This window comes from Penaeus japonicus, unplaced genomic scaffold (genome assembly GCF_977035675.1).
Source record: "Penaeus japonicus unplaced genomic scaffold, GWHDUDI00000001_assembly GWHDUDI00000009, whole genome shotgun sequence".
NCBI classification, from domain to species: domain Eukaryota; kingdom Metazoa; phylum Arthropoda; class Malacostraca; order Decapoda; family Penaeidae; genus Penaeus; species Penaeus japonicus.
The window spans coordinates 7,640,777-7,658,276 of record NW_028234411.1 but is presented as its reverse complement, the minus strand read 5'-3'; the positions used below and the strand labels follow the sequence as shown (position 1 = coordinate 7,658,276).

The following is a 17,500-nucleotide window of genomic DNA, read 5'->3' as shown; positions in this document are numbered from 1 at the left end:
GCTAACGTATTTATTCTAGTACATCATGTAATATGAAATAGTTACATAGCTCTGCATACCTCATACTTGGTGACCTGAAAGGATGTATCACATAGCCTTCAGAGATAGAATGTACAATTGTTCATTTGTATTCTTCGTTTGCATAGTCTGCATTTAGTATCATCTGCATTGCATTCTGCATTGACCTGCCAATATAGTCTGTATTCATGTATAATTCTTGCGGCCATAGCTTCACATTGTTTTGTTCTTGTCTTATGAGCCATAAATTAATTTATCTTGCGAGAACTGGTCACAATGTTTGATACTACAGCTTCCAGGTCTTTGAGAGTTTATCAGCTCAATCAGGGCCTCTCTATAGGTGGTTCTTTTGTTTTGCGTGAGATCTTAGCATGAGGTGTTCCAAAGTCTATGTCCACACTTTGTTTATTTGCTGCCCTCGCAAAGGGATCAGCATGATTATGTTTAGGGATTCCAACATGCGACTTTTATCAAGTGTTCATAGACCTGGAGAAAAACACCGTGAGTATTCCTACTAATTCAGTTTGCGTAGTACCGGCCCATTTACGAAACCTCCTGCAATCCTAGTGCTGCAATATATTGTTCTCATATACAACACAAACGCTAGGCATCCAGACTAAGGATCCATCAGTGTAGCAATCATAGTCGTTATACAGAGTTTCGAGATGCTCATTAATAGTTGCAATGACATACTACCTTTCTGGGAGATATTTGCAAAAAATAAAAAAAAGGTTCACTGCCGATATTTTCTAAGGTGGGATAGAACGTTCACTTGAGATCCTGCATATGGGTACATCAAACTAGTGTATGAATTTGTATGTCACTTGCAGCCATGAGTTTGAGCATGAATCCGTGTTGTTATACAAAGCTTGATTCATTTTTTTTTTCAAGACAGAGAGGTTTTCTAATTGCTTTGACTGTATTGATGTATAATATTCTTTCGCAAACAGATGGCAAACGCTAGAATGTTCGTAGTTAAATATGGATGGTACAAACCGCAGATTTTCTCAGTGCTAAATTTCCTCCTTTCTTCGTTACAACTGCGCGAGAAATAAGAGTTGAAGTCTAACCGTGTAATAATGTCAGGGCCGGCCTTAGGAGGTGCGGGACCTGATTGGAAATAATTTAGGTGGGCTCAGGTCCCCAGTCAACTTTCACTAAGGTCTGCAGAATCATAAAAAAAAAACATTATAGGCCTTATCTATTTTTGGTGGAATGGATTGCAATCGAAATATGTGCTTATAGTTGAATTGAGCAGACTACATCCTAGGCCTACTTAGGCGAGGAGCCCAATCTGAAGTAATTGGTCCAATTGACGAAAGGCCGGTCCTGATTAGCGTTCATATCAAGTGCATCAGAATCATGCATACAAAACATTTATACCAAACTCAACATATATTTCACATAAGCTGCCACTCCTCCGTCAGGGACCGTATGGCTCCTGATACTTGCTGGGGTTCTGGTGTCCGACGTGGTAGTGTGGGTGTTGCTGCGGGTGGTCGCGTGGGTGACTGGAGGGGGCGACGCAAACGCGGGAGGGAGTGTGCTGTATTCGTGGGCGGTGCTCATGGAAAACCCTCCGCGGCCGCCGTCGTCGACTTCGACTATCAGGGTAGGGTGTGGCTCATGTCATCTCTCTCTTTTTCTTTCTATTTCTCTTTCTCTCCCTCTCCATCTCCATCTCCCTCACCCTCTCTCTCTTTTGCTATTCTGTTAATGTTCCGAGTCTTTTTTTTTTCTTTTTTTTCTTTTATCATTTCATTTTTTCTGCATATCTAAAGGGCGCCATACACGCTCCTGCCTGCTTGTCTGGTTGACTGAGTAAGTACCTAGATAAGTTACCATGGGCGTGTTTGGGTCCATCCAAACCCGCGTTGGCCTGACTGGCTTTCCGGTGCCATGCACAAACGGCCTCAACACGTCTCAATCTATTTTGATTTAACAAGTAGCTTTTGCTCAGACACTTCAGCAGGCGTATATAACTCACTGATTGACCGGCTCTCTCACTCAATCACTTTTTATTTTTTAGATATTTACCCGTATAGCCATCTCTTAGTCTCTCTCTCTCTCATTCAATCAATCAATCAGTCAATCACTTGATCATTCTTACTTTCGCTCTCACACTATCAGACATACATATCAATCAATCAATACTCTCACTCACTCACACATACACCCAGCCACCCATACACACCCCAAAGACTAACTCTTAACCCTCAACCCGGGCGTGGGCGTGGGCGTGGGCGCAGGTTACCGTGGGCTTCCTGCTCTTGTACACCGTGGTCATCAACAGCGCCTACCGGTCGTCCCTGATCGCTCACCTGACGGTCCAGGGTTTCCCGCCGCCCATCAACTCCTTCGAGGACCTCCTGGAACAAGGTGGCTGGTCGTGGGGCAGTCAGCCGCTCTTCGGTACCTTCTTCGTGTTCTTCAACCAAAGTTCGGATCCGGTTGTTCAGCAAATCTACGCCGGCATGGAGGTTCGGTTGAGCGCTTGTTTCTGGTGGTGGGGTTCGGCCCGTTTTCTTTGGATATTCTGTATTCTTTTGTTGGGTTCTATTCTTGGTTCTGATTTGTATTCTTTTTCGTTTTTTTTCTTGTTTTGTATTGTCGAAAATTATATTCAGGTTTCTACTTTATTCAGTATTAGTTGTGGGACATTTTTTTATACCTATATATATTATATATATATATATAATATTATATATATTATATATATATATATATATATATATATATATATATATATATATATATATATAACCAGTCCTAATTGTCTGTTTACTTTTACTAGAGAATAACGACACAACAAATAGGTATATATAATAAAACATTAAATAAAGATTGGCTAATTATCTATAACGCTTCTGCCGCGCTAACTTCTAGATTCAACAGAGAAATAAGAACATTAATCACGAAACAACATTAAAGATCCGCCACCGAATTTCTCTCCTAGGTCGCTACTATGGACGAGCACCTGAAGATGATCCTTAAGAAACGCCACGCCTTCATCGACTTCAAGTACAACTTAAGGACTCAAGTGGCAGCCCACCTCACGGACGCCCTAGGATACACGCCCGTCCACCTGAGCAGGAGCGAATATCCTTCGTATGTGGGGGATATTTGGGGATTTAGGTTAGTTGCCCTTTCGTTTCGTAATTGTCATTCTTAGCATTTTTAACATCGCTATAGAGTACTCTTATCATTATTGTATTATCATTATTGTTATTGGTATTTATAACCATTACTTTTCGATGTGCTGCATATATTGATACTGATTTTTAAAGTGTTGAATTGTTATTTCTTGTGGTAAATAATTTACCGGAAGCCCTCATTTTCTCTTTATTACAACCATAAATCAACTGATCCAACATTATCACTGACACACGATTCCCTTGGTTTTTCATATACAGAAAAGGTGCTCCCTTCCGTCACCACATAAGTATGTTGCAACAACGGCTCATAGAGGCCGGGCTGATCGACTTCTGGCTGCGTGACGTCATCAGGGCATATGCTGACAGACACAGGGCGCAGAAAAAAGACAAGGCTGTTGAGCCGACCGAGCGCCTGTCCAAAGTAGGTTACGAGGATCTCAAAAAAATATTGACTCCCAATCTATAAAAAAATATTACTCAAACGCTTACGTCTCCATAACCAATAATCAAAACCACGAGACTTCGTATCTGTGAAAGAATTAAAACCTACAACTATAATGAAATGTTCGCGTACATATAATGCGCAAACATCACACACACACCCAAATATATATATAGAGAGAGAGGGAGCCTTATTAATCAGAAACACCTTCGCAGGACGGAGACGGCATCGTGGTTCTGAATCTGAGTCATCTCCAAGGCGCTTTCTACCTGCTGTTCCTTGGCCACGGAGTCGCTCTTCTCCTCCTGCTGTCGGAGACGTTTCTCGTTCGAGTTCGGTGCGCGAGTCGCTGAGATGCCAATACTGGTGGTGTGACTTTGAAAATGGAACATGGCGAGGAAACGAAACAAAAGAATGTAGGAATGTTCGATGGATCTAATAGTAATTGTTGTTGATGCTTTATTCGCTTGGTAATACATTTCAGCGTTATTACTGTCATTTTATATATTCATTTCAGTAACTTTCATGATAATAGGAAGTAGCTTAGGTGTGGCGATAGTACATGCATGCCTTTTCATCTTTTAGCTTCCCTTGTCGCATGTATTAATGAACCGAGACATCATTCACATATGTATTTAGCATTTAATCGTAAAATTCACTTCAAACTGTGAGCAACTACTTAAACTAAAAGTTATTGAGATTGTCACTATTCCACTTCATGTGTTACTGTGCTCGAGAACCTTCAGTTATCATAAAATCCGAAAAATAGTTATATATCATTATGGAAGGTCGAGGCATTCGTATTATTAAGGCGTCACTTTTTCATTCCTTAAATTGCAATACAAAATGAACAACAAAATTATCTTAATTTTTTTTTCATATTCTAGAAAAATACAATATCATTATCTAGTACAGTACATGAGACTACACAACCCTGTATTTAGTGTTGAAAAGGTAATCATCATTTTATTTTTGGTTTGAGTTCAGTAGATTAGAGATATATAACTATCCTATCACCCATTATACATAGACTCCTTGTAATCAAAGGATATAAATCTTAACCACACACTTTTCGTTTTCAAACTTCCTTTTTACCTTTTATACATTTTCATTCAAGTGAACAAGACCTTCTTTATTTAAAATACATATGGTAAAGAAAGCATGAATATCTTTACAAAATTTTATTAACCACAACTGACAAATATCAAGAATATTCTGAGAGGAATGTTGAGATCGCAGGTGCCCCATTATCTTGGACTCTCACACAATTATGGGCTGATTATATAAACGGTCTCCCTATGTGTTCAACAAAAAAAAAGTTATCAAGGACTCTTTATCACTGCATGGATAATTTTTTCTTCTTTTTTTCTCTTTTTACAAATGAAAAGGAAACAATTTACGGGCTAACAAATTTTACGTATTTCTGAATTTCCGGAAAAAAAAAAAAAAAAAAAAAAAAAAAGGTGATGAACTTTTTGACTTTCACATTCTGACTCGTTACAGCTTGTCACATTCTAAGGCTCAGAGCAAAGTCTGAAAGCAGCACAAAGGAGGTCAGGTCATTAGATGTGAGAATTTAACATGACGGCACTATGAAGAGCGGACAGATGTGACGAAATGTAAAGGAAATAAAGAATGAATGGGAAGAAGAGGGGAAAGGAATAGACAAGAGAGAGAAACATACAGAAGTTCAGTCTTGGAAACAAAGATATTTATGGAATAGCTGACAATGGAATCCTTTTTTTTTTCATCCCTAGGCCCTGTAACCCTGAAAGCATTTCCATTCATTTGTACTGCCTCACTGGTATAAATATCCTGTGCAAAATACACACAATTCATACACTAACCATTAGCATATTATTCTGATCAATTACATCTAATTCCCTTGATTGATGTACAAATAGGTGAAAGTAATGTGAAAGGAATGCTTATTCTAAATCCCAAATGTGTATTCAACAATAAGTTTAATTTTCTATTGTGAATTGATGCTGTGAATTTTTTCAATCAACACAAAGTGAAACATACAAAGCCCAAAGTGACTCATCTTACCTACACACCTCTATTCTTTTCTTCAGTGTAATGCTGCAAAAAACAATCAACTTTTATTCTACTGGGACAGAATCTGCTGACGACATATCACAGCCACAGACGTCAATATCTATGGATTTACTGACCTATACTTATTAAAAAAGGCATGTATTTCAGGCCAGCACTTTGAATCTAACTCTTTCCAACAAGCTATCGAGTAGAAAACCAAACTCGGTGGAAATATTTCGGATTACAAAAACGAGCTACGATTCACGTATCTAATTCTTTTCAGGAAATAACCAATATGATTTGCTTTTCGCCGTGATGATAAGATCTTTTAAACAATTTGCATCCCAATTTGATTTTGTTGATGTTTTTGCCAAAAATAATGCACAGACAAATCAACCAATTACACACACCCTTGAAATTTCACGATCAAATACCAAAATATCATGTCCTGCTTGAGACAGCACATTGCAACAATCAAAATTAACAAACAGATGGATACTGTTTTTCAGATAAAACAAAAATGAATAAGAAAAATTAAAGAAAGCACCGGTCCTGAGCTAATATGAAAAATTTTCATACCCACTTGAGCTTCTGTGTCTAGTAAGCTCGCGAATGTTGATATTGTTTAAAAACCCGAAAACTTAGATTAGGCTCAAAGGGGGAAATTAAAATTACTTTTACATTAAATTTGAGCTACACGTATAAAAACAGAAAGAATTCATGTAACAAAATAAACCTGAATTCCCCACGTGTATTCATTCTCTACAACTCCGTGTGGCCATGTGGAGTGCTCTCATCGCCACTGACGTCATCTGGCTTGGTACAAACAGCTGGAGTGGTCATTTCAAAGAGGTACTCGCATCTGTTTGGCTCCGTTACTCCCGTCAACTTGGTATCTACTCCGCAATATATGTGGACCTGTTGGGTAAAAGTAGACACATAAAGAATGCTGTACGAAATATTGGTGAAGCATGCATTAAATGATGACATTAGTAAAAAAAGACAAAGAGAAAAAAAATATAACAAAAAATATCAAATCCAACAGCATATCTTATAAATTTATGGACATTAATTCAGTATCAGTAATTTTCAATGAAAGTGATAAAGAATGTTTAAAAATATTACAAAACTCATTTATCCATTCAATGAGAACAGGTAGATCTATCGGAAGTAAATCCCAACCACTTCATGAACCAAGAAGCACACTAACAAGAATAATCAAATAAAGGCTTCAATGTTACTTACATCTGCTGATCTCGCAGGTCCATTCCAGCAAGTCTGTCCATTAGTATATTTCATTCTGCTGTACTTGTAGTCTTCTGGGCCCGTCCATTCGCCCCACTGTCCAAGGCGGATTTCACCATGGCCAGACTTGGGCTTCTGTATGGCCTGTGCACAAAAAACAAATAAAAATAAATAAAAAATAAAAATGAAAATAATAAATAAATAAATAAAATAAACAAATAATAAATAAATAAAACAAACATAGATATTGCTGGATACTGTGTGAGTACAATTACATGTAGCTATTGATAGGTAGTGGAAATCAGCCTCTCTCTTGGATGTAAATAAAGCAGACAAGAACAAACAATATAGACATATATAAATCCAAATAGGTCAATGAACTAACATCCGAGACAAATCTCTAATTGGATAAGGACAATCCTACCTTATCGAACGGACAGAGACGGTACGTATATTCCCTGTCTGTATATTCGTAACAATTTCCATCCATGACTCTGAACTCCTCCTCGGGACCATAGTCCTTTTCCTGAGTCTCCTCTAACGAGCGCAACTCCCTCGTTAAATCCCTCACTCTCCTGTCAGCCTCATCAAAGTCTTCTCTTGCCTTGTTGGCAGCTGTAAGAAGGAAATAAAGTAATTCCATTATAATGCAGTTTGCGCATGAAGAATCATATTGGAAGTTTGAGATACAATAACAAAATGATCAATCCCTGTACACATGCAAAGAGAATATGGCCTCACCATCAACAAGCTTTTGTGTTTCTTCGTCGTACTTTTGTTCAACCTCTTCCTCCTCCTCTTCTTTTGGTATATCTTCAACATCATCATCCTCAGGAATATCATAATCTTCAATTACATCATCATCTTCCATGTCACCTTCATCCTGGGGTAGAGGGTATTCACTATAATCATGCTGTATATGAGGAGGGAGGATTTCTCCATAACATGCACATACATACTTTGTCCAATTGGTACAATAAATAGATCAAAATAATATTAAGAATTATTATAATAAAAGAGTGAGAACTGTATCACTACATGCTTCCAGAAGGAAGCAATTTCGAAAAATCACAGCAAAATTGTTGCCTTGTGGCTAGGTCCCTCAATTTCTACCCGAGGTAATACAGCAGTATCATCTTCATAATTTTACAAGGAGATTACAACCTGCAAACAGTTGTATAACAGTCCCCATTTTCTTGCAATTGTTATCTTGAAGAGTCTTGCCTTTATTCTAAGTCTACAAGACATAAAAATAACTTTATAAAGCTGAAGTTGACCAGCTGTCATATATATAATTTTGTTTATTTCAAACATTTTGAGGGCTTTTATCCAGGATCCTTTTGGAGTTTTACACAAGAGAAACGTTCACAATTTATCTACAAGAACAAATTACCAAAAATAACAACACATACATATTTAAAAGAGGGCCACAAAAAGTTTAGAGAAATATGATTATTCATATCTCAAGAACAATAAAAAAAAAATAAAAAAAATGAAAATGGTTACAAGATGTTTTACACAACGAGCATGCCACTTTCTGCAGGGTATTGTCTTGGAGAAACACTGGAAATGAAGTAAAGCATTAGAAGTAAGAGAGAAGAGTGTCAAGCAGCTGCAAAGGGTGTACAGAGTATAAAACAAGACTTCCATGCACCAAGAGGTAAAACCCCTCACCGACATGAGTTCCCAATTTGCCCTGGAGTTGACGTAGCGGGATATCTGGTTGGCACATCCAGAGGGAAAGGTTAGGCTATGTTAGTATCCTGTATCATGGTACTTTCTAAGGGTGGAACTCTTAGCAAGCAATAGGTTAAATTCTGCCCTACAAATTCTTTGATTACACACAAAGCAGTAAGGGAAATCCAGATTCTCCAAATACTGGTTTTGTCAATAAACTAACAATTACAGACTGCTTAATATAGATTGTCTCACTCTTTTCGAGAATCATTTATGCAATACTACAAACAAGAAGACAAAAGTATACAATGTTCTTACATGTTTTAGATAAATATGATAAAATAACACATTTATTACACTGGAAGAAGACTGAGCGTTTACTAAGGTCAACTCCAGTAATAAAAGTCAACAGAGAAGGGGAGAGTAGTATTTTCATAAACAAATGTCCACACAAACAAATACAAATGCATGCATACATGCACTTACACACAATAACTCACACACATGTGCACACATCCCCATTCTCATAAAAAAATAAGATACGTAATAGTATTCTCTGAAATAAAATGTCAAAAGGATCTTTTGGAAACAACAAAGGAATCTAATGTGTTCCCTGCGTATCATACAGCCGTATTCTAAGTCCCCTAGCATGCCGAGTACGTGACATGAACAAGCTGCGATTGACGGGTGTTCTTGCCAAAATTGTGGCCAAAGAGTGGCAAAGTCGTGGAAAGTACTGGAACGATCATGGAAGCTCCGTGACATGGGGGTGAGCTGATCGTGATATTTACACAGGTGAAAAAATGCATATTTTTAGTATAATCTTTGTTACCAATAATTCATATGAGCATACCATGTTTGGAAAGTAATATCTATGTTGCATAAATTAGGCATCATTGTCCTAGACTTGATTTACAAACCATTTTAGGAAAACATGGATTCTCTACTGATTTTGAGTTTATTTACCTTTTGGCGGATTTTTCAGAGGAGGATGAAGTTAAATGAATTGTAACAGTAGTCAGGAACGTAAAGTTAAAGTATGTGATTATATGAAACATGTAAACATTAAATCTCTATGTATGATATATTAACCCATTCGCGCCGGTTGACGTGCTGACACGTGGTCGAAAAAAGCCCCGGACCCGGGTGACGTCCTGGCACGTGCTACATTTTCGGCCCGCGCGCCGGGAGGCCAGTAGCGACGTGCTGAAACGTCCGCATTAGAATGATAGATTATTCTTAGTACAATTCGATTTTCATACTTGATTTGTCTTAGCTACTTTAGTTTATCCTTCTAAATAGTAGAAAATGGGATATAACGTAATATGAATGACGTCTCAGGTACATACGAAATCTTGATTACGGCATGGTGATTTCTGTTTCTGATTTGTTGAATATGATGATCTGAGTCGAAAGGCTATCGTAAAATCAATTGTAATTGGCCGAGGAATAAAAAAAAAAAAAAAAAAAAAATTATATAACATCTTTTTGTTGCCCCACTAAAAGAAAATGACACTTGAAAAAACATTGCTGTTACTTGCATTCACTTGTATGCACATGTATGGTTGTTCATATTCTCTTTCTTTTCGTTTAGGAAGAAAAAAAAAATTGAAAAAAAAAACTATGTTTGTTACCTCACTAGAAGAATGCTTCCACTTCCCATTGGTATTACAACATAGGAGTAAAGAATATGGAAAAAGTTCAATAGAATAACACTAAAAAAACAGTGCTATAACATCTTTTTCGACTGATATACATCCTCTGAACATAGCACTACTTTCTACACATGATTACACTTTAGACGCAATCACGCAAACCATAAGGATAGGGTGGGTGAAAAACGCTCTGCGACCGTCAGAGCGACCGCGCGCAGCGGGAAAACACCCCGGCACGAACGGTTGCGCGCTTGAAATCTTCCCGGCGTTATCGGGAGTAGGCGAAATTCCGCCCCGGCGTGAATGGGTTAAAAACATGCATATATGTACAGTATATTCACAAAAAATAAGGAAAATCCATGCATAAATACACGATCCCTCTCACCCATTTGTTTTGATGGAGCATAGACTAAATTACCAACCTCACGTTCGTAAAATGGTTGTCAATTCTTTAACAAGGAACAAGCACAACAACTGATTCATACCAAAATTGAACTATCTTTTGTTAGTCCTACCTATGAATGTAGTTTCTCTTATGAATTTGTCGTTTGAACAGTGTCATTCATCCAAAACATATAAATTTTGGAATGGTTGGTACACCTGAAGCAGCTGACACAGACGTGCCATGCTTTTGCGTTCTAGAATACCACTTTCGTGACATTAACACGACATTGAAACAATATGGACACAACATTGCCACGCCACACAGAAAATGTCCTAGGATACGGCTGATAAACTCGTGTTCAGGAAAATTAATGAAAAAACATGAATTATCTTAGGCAGGGCATCTTGTAACAGCATCAGTTGATAATTTGTATAAATATTTGCAAAATGACTTTCCTTTTATCATTTGCATGAATATCATTGCTAATATCTATGCTATATTCTATATGTCTATGTACAATGAAAATAAATATTCTTAAAAGCCCAATATTTGCTTAATAAGCCATGCATTGCAAGTGCAATGATATAAGAGTTTTTCAATTAATGTCAAACATAACAAAATATAAAATCAAAGCTCTGCCTTCATTGTATCACACAACAAAAGGAATAAAGACATGCATATAAAAAAGTTCAAGAATATTAACTATAGGAACCCAAAACCAATGCTACATGCACCCTCAGCTGGTACCTCAGGGTCCAGGCCAGTGTCAAAGTCCTCATCATCGAAATGTTCCTCCTCCTCTCCTTGCTGTTCATCCTGTCAAGGAACACAGCTATGTACAGTTGGTGATGAAAGTCTTGACACCCCACTTAGTCATATGGACAAGTTTTGCTATTGTGATATCTATGAATAAATGTAGTAATCATTGCTAAATGGCCAGTGATTGGTCCAAAGGGGGTAATTGCTATATTACCTATGATCATATGTCCATAATCTTTGATGTTGGGAGTGTCATGACTTATGTCACTGACTTTACATTGGTAGTCTGCCATTCATTTACTAAAATTCAACAACAAAATCTGAATTCAATGCATATAATTATGTCTATGTTAAAAAAGTTAGAAGATACAAATTATATATGAGAACTAGTTGTTCCTGAACTTTTACAGTACACATTGAAATGCCTTACACAACAGAGTATACTTATATGCAGTTGACAAGTGTGTAGGAAGAGGTTTACAGCTAACAATGGAGATGCAATAATCATCTACTTATCATGCTCTCTAATATCTTGCTTTGGGGATCAAAGCCATAGACATTTTCAACACTTGGTTATGTTGCTGTTACCTCATTTCCCACAATACAAAGACGTTGATTTTTGTAAGAAATTAATGGAAAAATCAAAACAGATACACACATACTTCTCTGAAATTGAATAAAGAATTTCTGAAGAACTTATGCAGAATTGTGTACTATAAAGCTCTAACATGTGTACAGCTTTGTAGTATATTCTTATGGTTGTACATGAAAAATTAAAATTCATTTCAACAGAATGCTATCTACTAAATTCTAATGACTTATTGTCTGATATATTGTTTCACTTGTACTCTCTTTAACAAATTCATTACAAGAAAGCTGCATGTTTTGCACAATGTACAGGTTCTAAACCACAATAACCATGGGTATAAAAAACAAACAGCAAGAAGATAATAATAGCATCTACCAGACTGAACATTTTCCCTAAAAATTTGTTGCAAGTGTTTGTGCCCATGATTGCTGCAATGATATATGACTAAACATAAGCTGACACTGGTAATTAAACAGGATGAGCCCATGTGATCTTTCTCTAAGGTCATACTGATGCAAACCAAATCTTTTCCAACTGTTACTATCTTCAACTTCCATCTGCCATCATCCCCTAACAGTGCTGACCCACCTTGCCCTCGGATCCTGGAACAGGGGGTGGGGTTAGTGCCTCCGCTGGGGCCTCGGTGGTGGGCGGTACAAACATCCTCTGGTCCATCTTGTACGTGGGACGCATCATGGGCCACCCAGACACCAGGAAGGTCTCCAAGTCCATGCTCTCTTCCTGCCGTAGGTAGAACTGAGGGGGGAGGGGGGGAGAAGAAAGATCTGTGAGTGGAAGTTCTTTCTCATGGAGATTTCAGTATGGTTACTGGTATTATTTTTTGAGTGGAAATTAATCAAACTCTGAATCAAAGCAAGTTACTCTAATCAAAACTATGAAATGCTTGTCTAAAATCTTTTATGTCAATTCGTAAAATATCTATTAAAAGATAAAGTCAATAAAACTAATCAAACTGATGCAACTGAGCAACATTATAAACTAATATCCAAAAAGGTGCTGACAGAACTGAGCTCAAAATACCTTGGCCTCCTCTGCAGTCACCTCTCCATCCCTGTTTGTGTCAAAGGTCTGCCGAGATTGGAGTTCAGCAACAGTCAAGATTCCGTCGCCGTCGTTGTCCAAGTGGGAAAAGGCCTCTCGTGCTTCAGCATCCTCCTTGGCCTTCTGCTCTTCCTCAGCCTTAGCTTTTCTCTCCTGCTCGATGGTGTTGTATTTCTCCAGGGCCTCCTTTTCTGGCTCCTCGGCAATTTTCTTGATTTCTTCCTTCTCGTTCCTCATGGCCTCTGCTTCTTCTTTCTCCTTCTTCAGTTCATCCATTTTCACCTGAAAATACATTTATTCATCTATTTATCTATCCTCATCAAGAGTGAATAAATGAAACCACAAATTGTCCTGTACAGGTCCTTAATCTATAAAAAAGACAAAGGATCTGTTTCAAGTCTCAAAAAAAGAAGTTTAGGATCACAGATATTTTACTAACGGATAACTTTCAATCAGAACACCACAAGTAGCAGGGTAATTCTAGCCAAGTGTAATGCATGTATGATAGAGGTTTAGCCCATTAATGACAAGGCATATATTTGCCTAATGCCACTCCTGCTGGGATGATAACAAGTGCACACAGCTTCCTGGCGTGATGCTGTGCTGTACCTTTCAAACCTTTCATTTGCCCAATTTTACAGGGGTTATCAGAAAAGGTTTTTTATTTTTATTTTTTTACATTATTTTCACAAGTCATGAAAAATGTATATACACAAATGCAATTGTAATGAGTATATACATACATAACAATTTAGAATGTCTATTTCCATGAAGATCATGACATAATTGGACGTCATCCAGCAAAATATTCCGATGATATGATATCACATCACCTGTCACAAATGGGTTAACTCTACTTTTAGGTAATAAAAGGTCTCATTCTCATGTTAATACCAAAAATATTACAAAACAGCAAATTAACATCTAGAACATGCCTTCAACATTGTAATCCAATAAAACTGAAATTTAATGAATCAAACAAACTCCACGACTCAAAATCATATTAAACCTTCTTTACCGACCTGCACCCTACACTTTAAACAAACTATAGCTCTGCCGTTCTGATATGACAACTCTACCTCCCAAGATGTGAATGTTATTGTTTACCCTGTTGCCACAACAAAACTGATTTTTTTTCATAATCACATACAACCAACAGATAACCCAAGAGCATGTAAGGTTATTACTGCTCGCCAGGATATACAATTTGCTTCCTAAAGAACAAAGGAAAGACAACAGTGCTTGGACTAAAAGTAGTTGCTCTATATAAAATATCATTCCATCAGTAGACTCCATAAGCTATCACAATGCCAAACTTTGTCTCTGTCTTTGTGGTAAAACACACACAGGCATAAATAGAGACCGACAGACAGACAGGCAGGCAAGAAGAGAGACGTCTCCCTTCCTATCAAAACCAACCTTACACATTTGCTACTATTCATTTGAGGATGCATACACATACAATAGTCACAGATCTAGCTAGTATGGATCAGCATGCCAGTACAACAAAGACTTTTGGTAAATAAGGGGTTTATGCATGTTATCTTTGGTTGGAAAAAAATCAAAATGAACTGGTTAACTCAGGTGGTGAAAAAGACAAAGCAGAATAATAATCTTATGAATTAATTTCCAATTTACAAAGGCCACTTTAGTCTTGATTCTTAAAGTTAGGGTGGCAATTGGAATGGTGCTTACTTTGACACAAACTCAAGCCCAACATGCAGCAAAATCAGAAGAAAAGGTCTTAACCAACTCTTTGTAAATCCCCTTTAAATATACAAACAACAGCCCACATTTATCCCCTCCCCACATAAGGAAAAAAATGGATATAAAAAAAGGAAAAAAAAAAAAAAAAAAAAAAATCAGGCTGTTCAACCTTGAGGTTCTTCTTTAGCTGTTTTCTGTTGGGTCGTTGTTTCCCCTTTGATCCAGGTTGCCCAAGGGGCTTCTTGCTCTTCGGGCTACTTATTTTATCCCCGCTTCGCAGCTTTCCCTTCCTTTTTTCAAGCTGACTCTTAACCCTTGCCAAGGAACTCTTCCCCTTATCCAGTTGAGACTTGTATTCTTCAAATATCTTCTACAAAATTTTGAACAATGAAGAAAGGGAGGAGAAATGAGAGAGCAAAGAGAGAGAGAATTAACAAAAAAATCATCTTGGTAAACTTTGAATCTTGTAACTCTTGCTTGTTCTTTGCCTATAGATAAAACACTGACTGAATGCTTAATGCAAACCCACATTCATTCACATGAATATATTTTAAAAGTAAGGAAAATTTTCAGTCACATAAAAAAACATACATGCTATATAAACTAAAAAGAAATAAAAACAAGAGATGATGAGATAGAGCAATAATAATAATAATAATAATAAAAATAATAATAATAATAATAAATAATAATAATAATAAAAAAATAATAATAATGAAAAAAAAAAGGCAGACACAAAATACAGACAATGAGTGAGCATGGTTCTATTCTTAAACAAAATGAAATGATTGATCATTCACTTGAGTATCCTAAGAATTATAATGCATAGAGCTTATATACAACTTCAGCCAAATCTTGTCAAGTACAACCTAGATATACAAATCTCACACAGCAAAAATAAATTGTTCAAATGATTATCAAGACAAGAAAACTTACCTCGGCTTCCTTCTTTCGCTTACGGCCTTCCTCTATCATAGACTGCCGCATCTGGAAGCCTTTTAATCTCTCCTCTTGTTGTTTGGCAGCTTCCTCACGGGCTGCTCGGCCAAGCTCTCGGCAAGTGTCGACGCAATTGGAGACGGAGGCATACTCATCCGATGCATCGCAGCAATCACAAACACCATCATTCACTCTGGATGATGGTATGTTGAGGGGCGAATGGCCAACATTTGTGCAGTGGAAGAATCCTAGGGGGAAATAAAAATCATTAAAGAAATAAAGAAAAGGAATGTAAAAGACCGTTTCAATATTTAAGCACCTTCTGGCAGCTTGGGAGCCACTCAGACCTCTTTGTAACCTGATTAACATTCATTTAAGGGGCTGACCCTAGAACAAAAGATCTTTTTGACTGATTTTGAAGTTAATTCCAATTCCAAGACATGATTCTGATGAGAAATAATATATTAAATTTAGGTATTCATGGTATAAGTATCCTAGAAAAGCAAAAAAAATGAGGGCTTCATGGCAACATGTATTACTAGCAACACTGAAGAAAAAAGCATAAAAAAATGCCATCAACTCAATTAACTTTTACGATGTTATTAGAACCTCAACATTCTTATTACTTGCCCTTAGCTGGCACTAGTTCTTTAATGAACCTATCCATATATCTGTATAAGTCTAGGTTCCTATAGATGCCCATCTAATACTTACACATGATGTATGACATACCACATATATATATCAACTTTCAACATTCTAGCCATATGCTGACCATTAAGCATTCTTACCATTGGGACAAGCTGATGTACCAGGCTCGTCACTGCCGTCCTGACAGTCACAGTAGTCATCGTTAACATAGGTAAAAGGGATCGTTCCTGAGCCATCTAAGCAGTTGAAGTCTCTTGTGGGGTCGTAAAAAGAAGCCTCTGTGAAATGTGAAAAAAGAAACATGTCAGAATCACCTTAGCCATGATAGTTTTACTGTACTATTTATTTCTCCTAGCATACTGAATCGCTTTCATCACACTTAGACGAATGTATTAAAGAAAAAAAATCAATAATCAAATCCTCTCTCTTTATAATATTCATAATGAATCATTATATCATACTATGTTGCATTACAGAACTTATACTGTCCTGTCCTATACTTATCCACCTATCCTTTTATTGAAAGAAAGTGACAAATTAGACAGGGATAGCTAAAGCACATACATATTATAACTTGTTTTCTTTATAACTACGTAGATTAATTTTTAAAAGATAGAATGAGATTAAACTTTATAATGCAAAAACTGTAATTGATTACATCTATTGCATTATAAAATTATTTTGTCTCGCTTAAAACTATATCTTAGCTTGTAAAAATGAACTCTAGATTTACTAGTGTTTATAGCTTGCACAAAACATAGATGTAATTTAGATAAAATACAGAAAGAGGGCAACAGCTCATATAACAGAGTAATTACAGCAAGATCACCACTTATTTCCTCCACTTGCACAGAATAATTTCCACAGCAGTGAGTGTCGTTTTTGAATCATTATAAAACAATACTTTTATATCTTTCTGTAACTTTGCATGATTTTATTCTGGATAACTGCACAAATACAGAAATTTAACCGCAAAAGTCCAAGCCACCACATCTATTGCATTATGAACTGGGCTGCCTTGATAGAGCAGGAGTGTTTAAAGACTGGCAGGCTATCATTCTATCTCTATTTCAGTGGGAATGGGATATAGTGGGGATAAACTTGGTACTATCTGGCCATTTTCTTCCAGCCTCAAGGCCTACCCTACTATTTCTATAACACTTGGCCTTCTCCTGAGTG

The 17,500-nt window shown here is 37.0% G+C and overlaps 2 protein-coding genes across 5 annotated transcripts in view; one reads left to right on the top strand and one right to left on the bottom strand.

The window, feature by feature from the left end:
* The window catches only part of LOC147471251 (ionotropic receptor 21a-like), a 16,923-nt gene extending 10,907 nt beyond the window's left edge, over nt 1-6,016 (top strand). Inside the window, exons 7-11 of the mRNA XM_086540187.1 lie at nt 1,446-1,630; nt 2,268-2,498; nt 2,975-3,153; nt 3,432-3,594; nt 3,831-6,016. Of these exons, the coding sequence (XP_086396313.1) occupies nt 1,446-1,630; nt 2,268-2,498; nt 2,975-3,153; nt 3,432-3,594; nt 3,831-3,968 (896 nt within the window). The 3' untranslated portion in view covers nt 3,969-6,016. The remainder of the gene's footprint in view (nt 1-1,445; nt 1,631-2,267; nt 2,499-2,974; nt 3,154-3,431; nt 3,595-3,830) is intronic.
* Nucleotides 4,782-17,500, bottom strand: part of GCS2beta (glucosidase 2 subunit beta) — a 14,064-nt gene continuing 1,345 nt past the window's right edge. The window contains exons 2-11 of one of the 4 annotated variants that reach the window (XM_086539672.1): nt 16,462-16,599; nt 15,668-15,918; nt 14,901-15,101; nt 13,004-13,306; nt 12,551-12,718; nt 11,362-11,430; nt 7,639-7,780; nt 7,322-7,512; nt 6,898-7,041; nt 4,782-6,570 (exon numbers count right to left, since the gene is read on the bottom strand). In XM_086539672.1, coding sequence (XP_086395798.1) covers nt 6,415-6,570; nt 6,898-7,041; nt 7,322-7,512; nt 7,639-7,780; nt 11,362-11,430; nt 12,551-12,718; nt 13,004-13,306; nt 14,901-15,101; nt 15,668-15,918; nt 16,462-16,599 — 1,763 coding nt within the window. In that variant the 3' untranslated portion in view covers nt 4,782-6,414. Of the gene's footprint in view, nt 6,571-6,897; nt 7,042-7,321; nt 7,513-7,638; nt 7,781-8,571; nt 8,617-11,361; nt 11,431-12,550; nt 12,719-13,003; nt 13,307-14,900; nt 15,102-15,667; nt 15,919-16,461; nt 16,600-17,500 lie in introns of all 4 variants that reach the window. The other 3 variants (XM_043023217.2, XM_043023218.2, XM_043023219.2) reach the window with 3 other exon arrangements.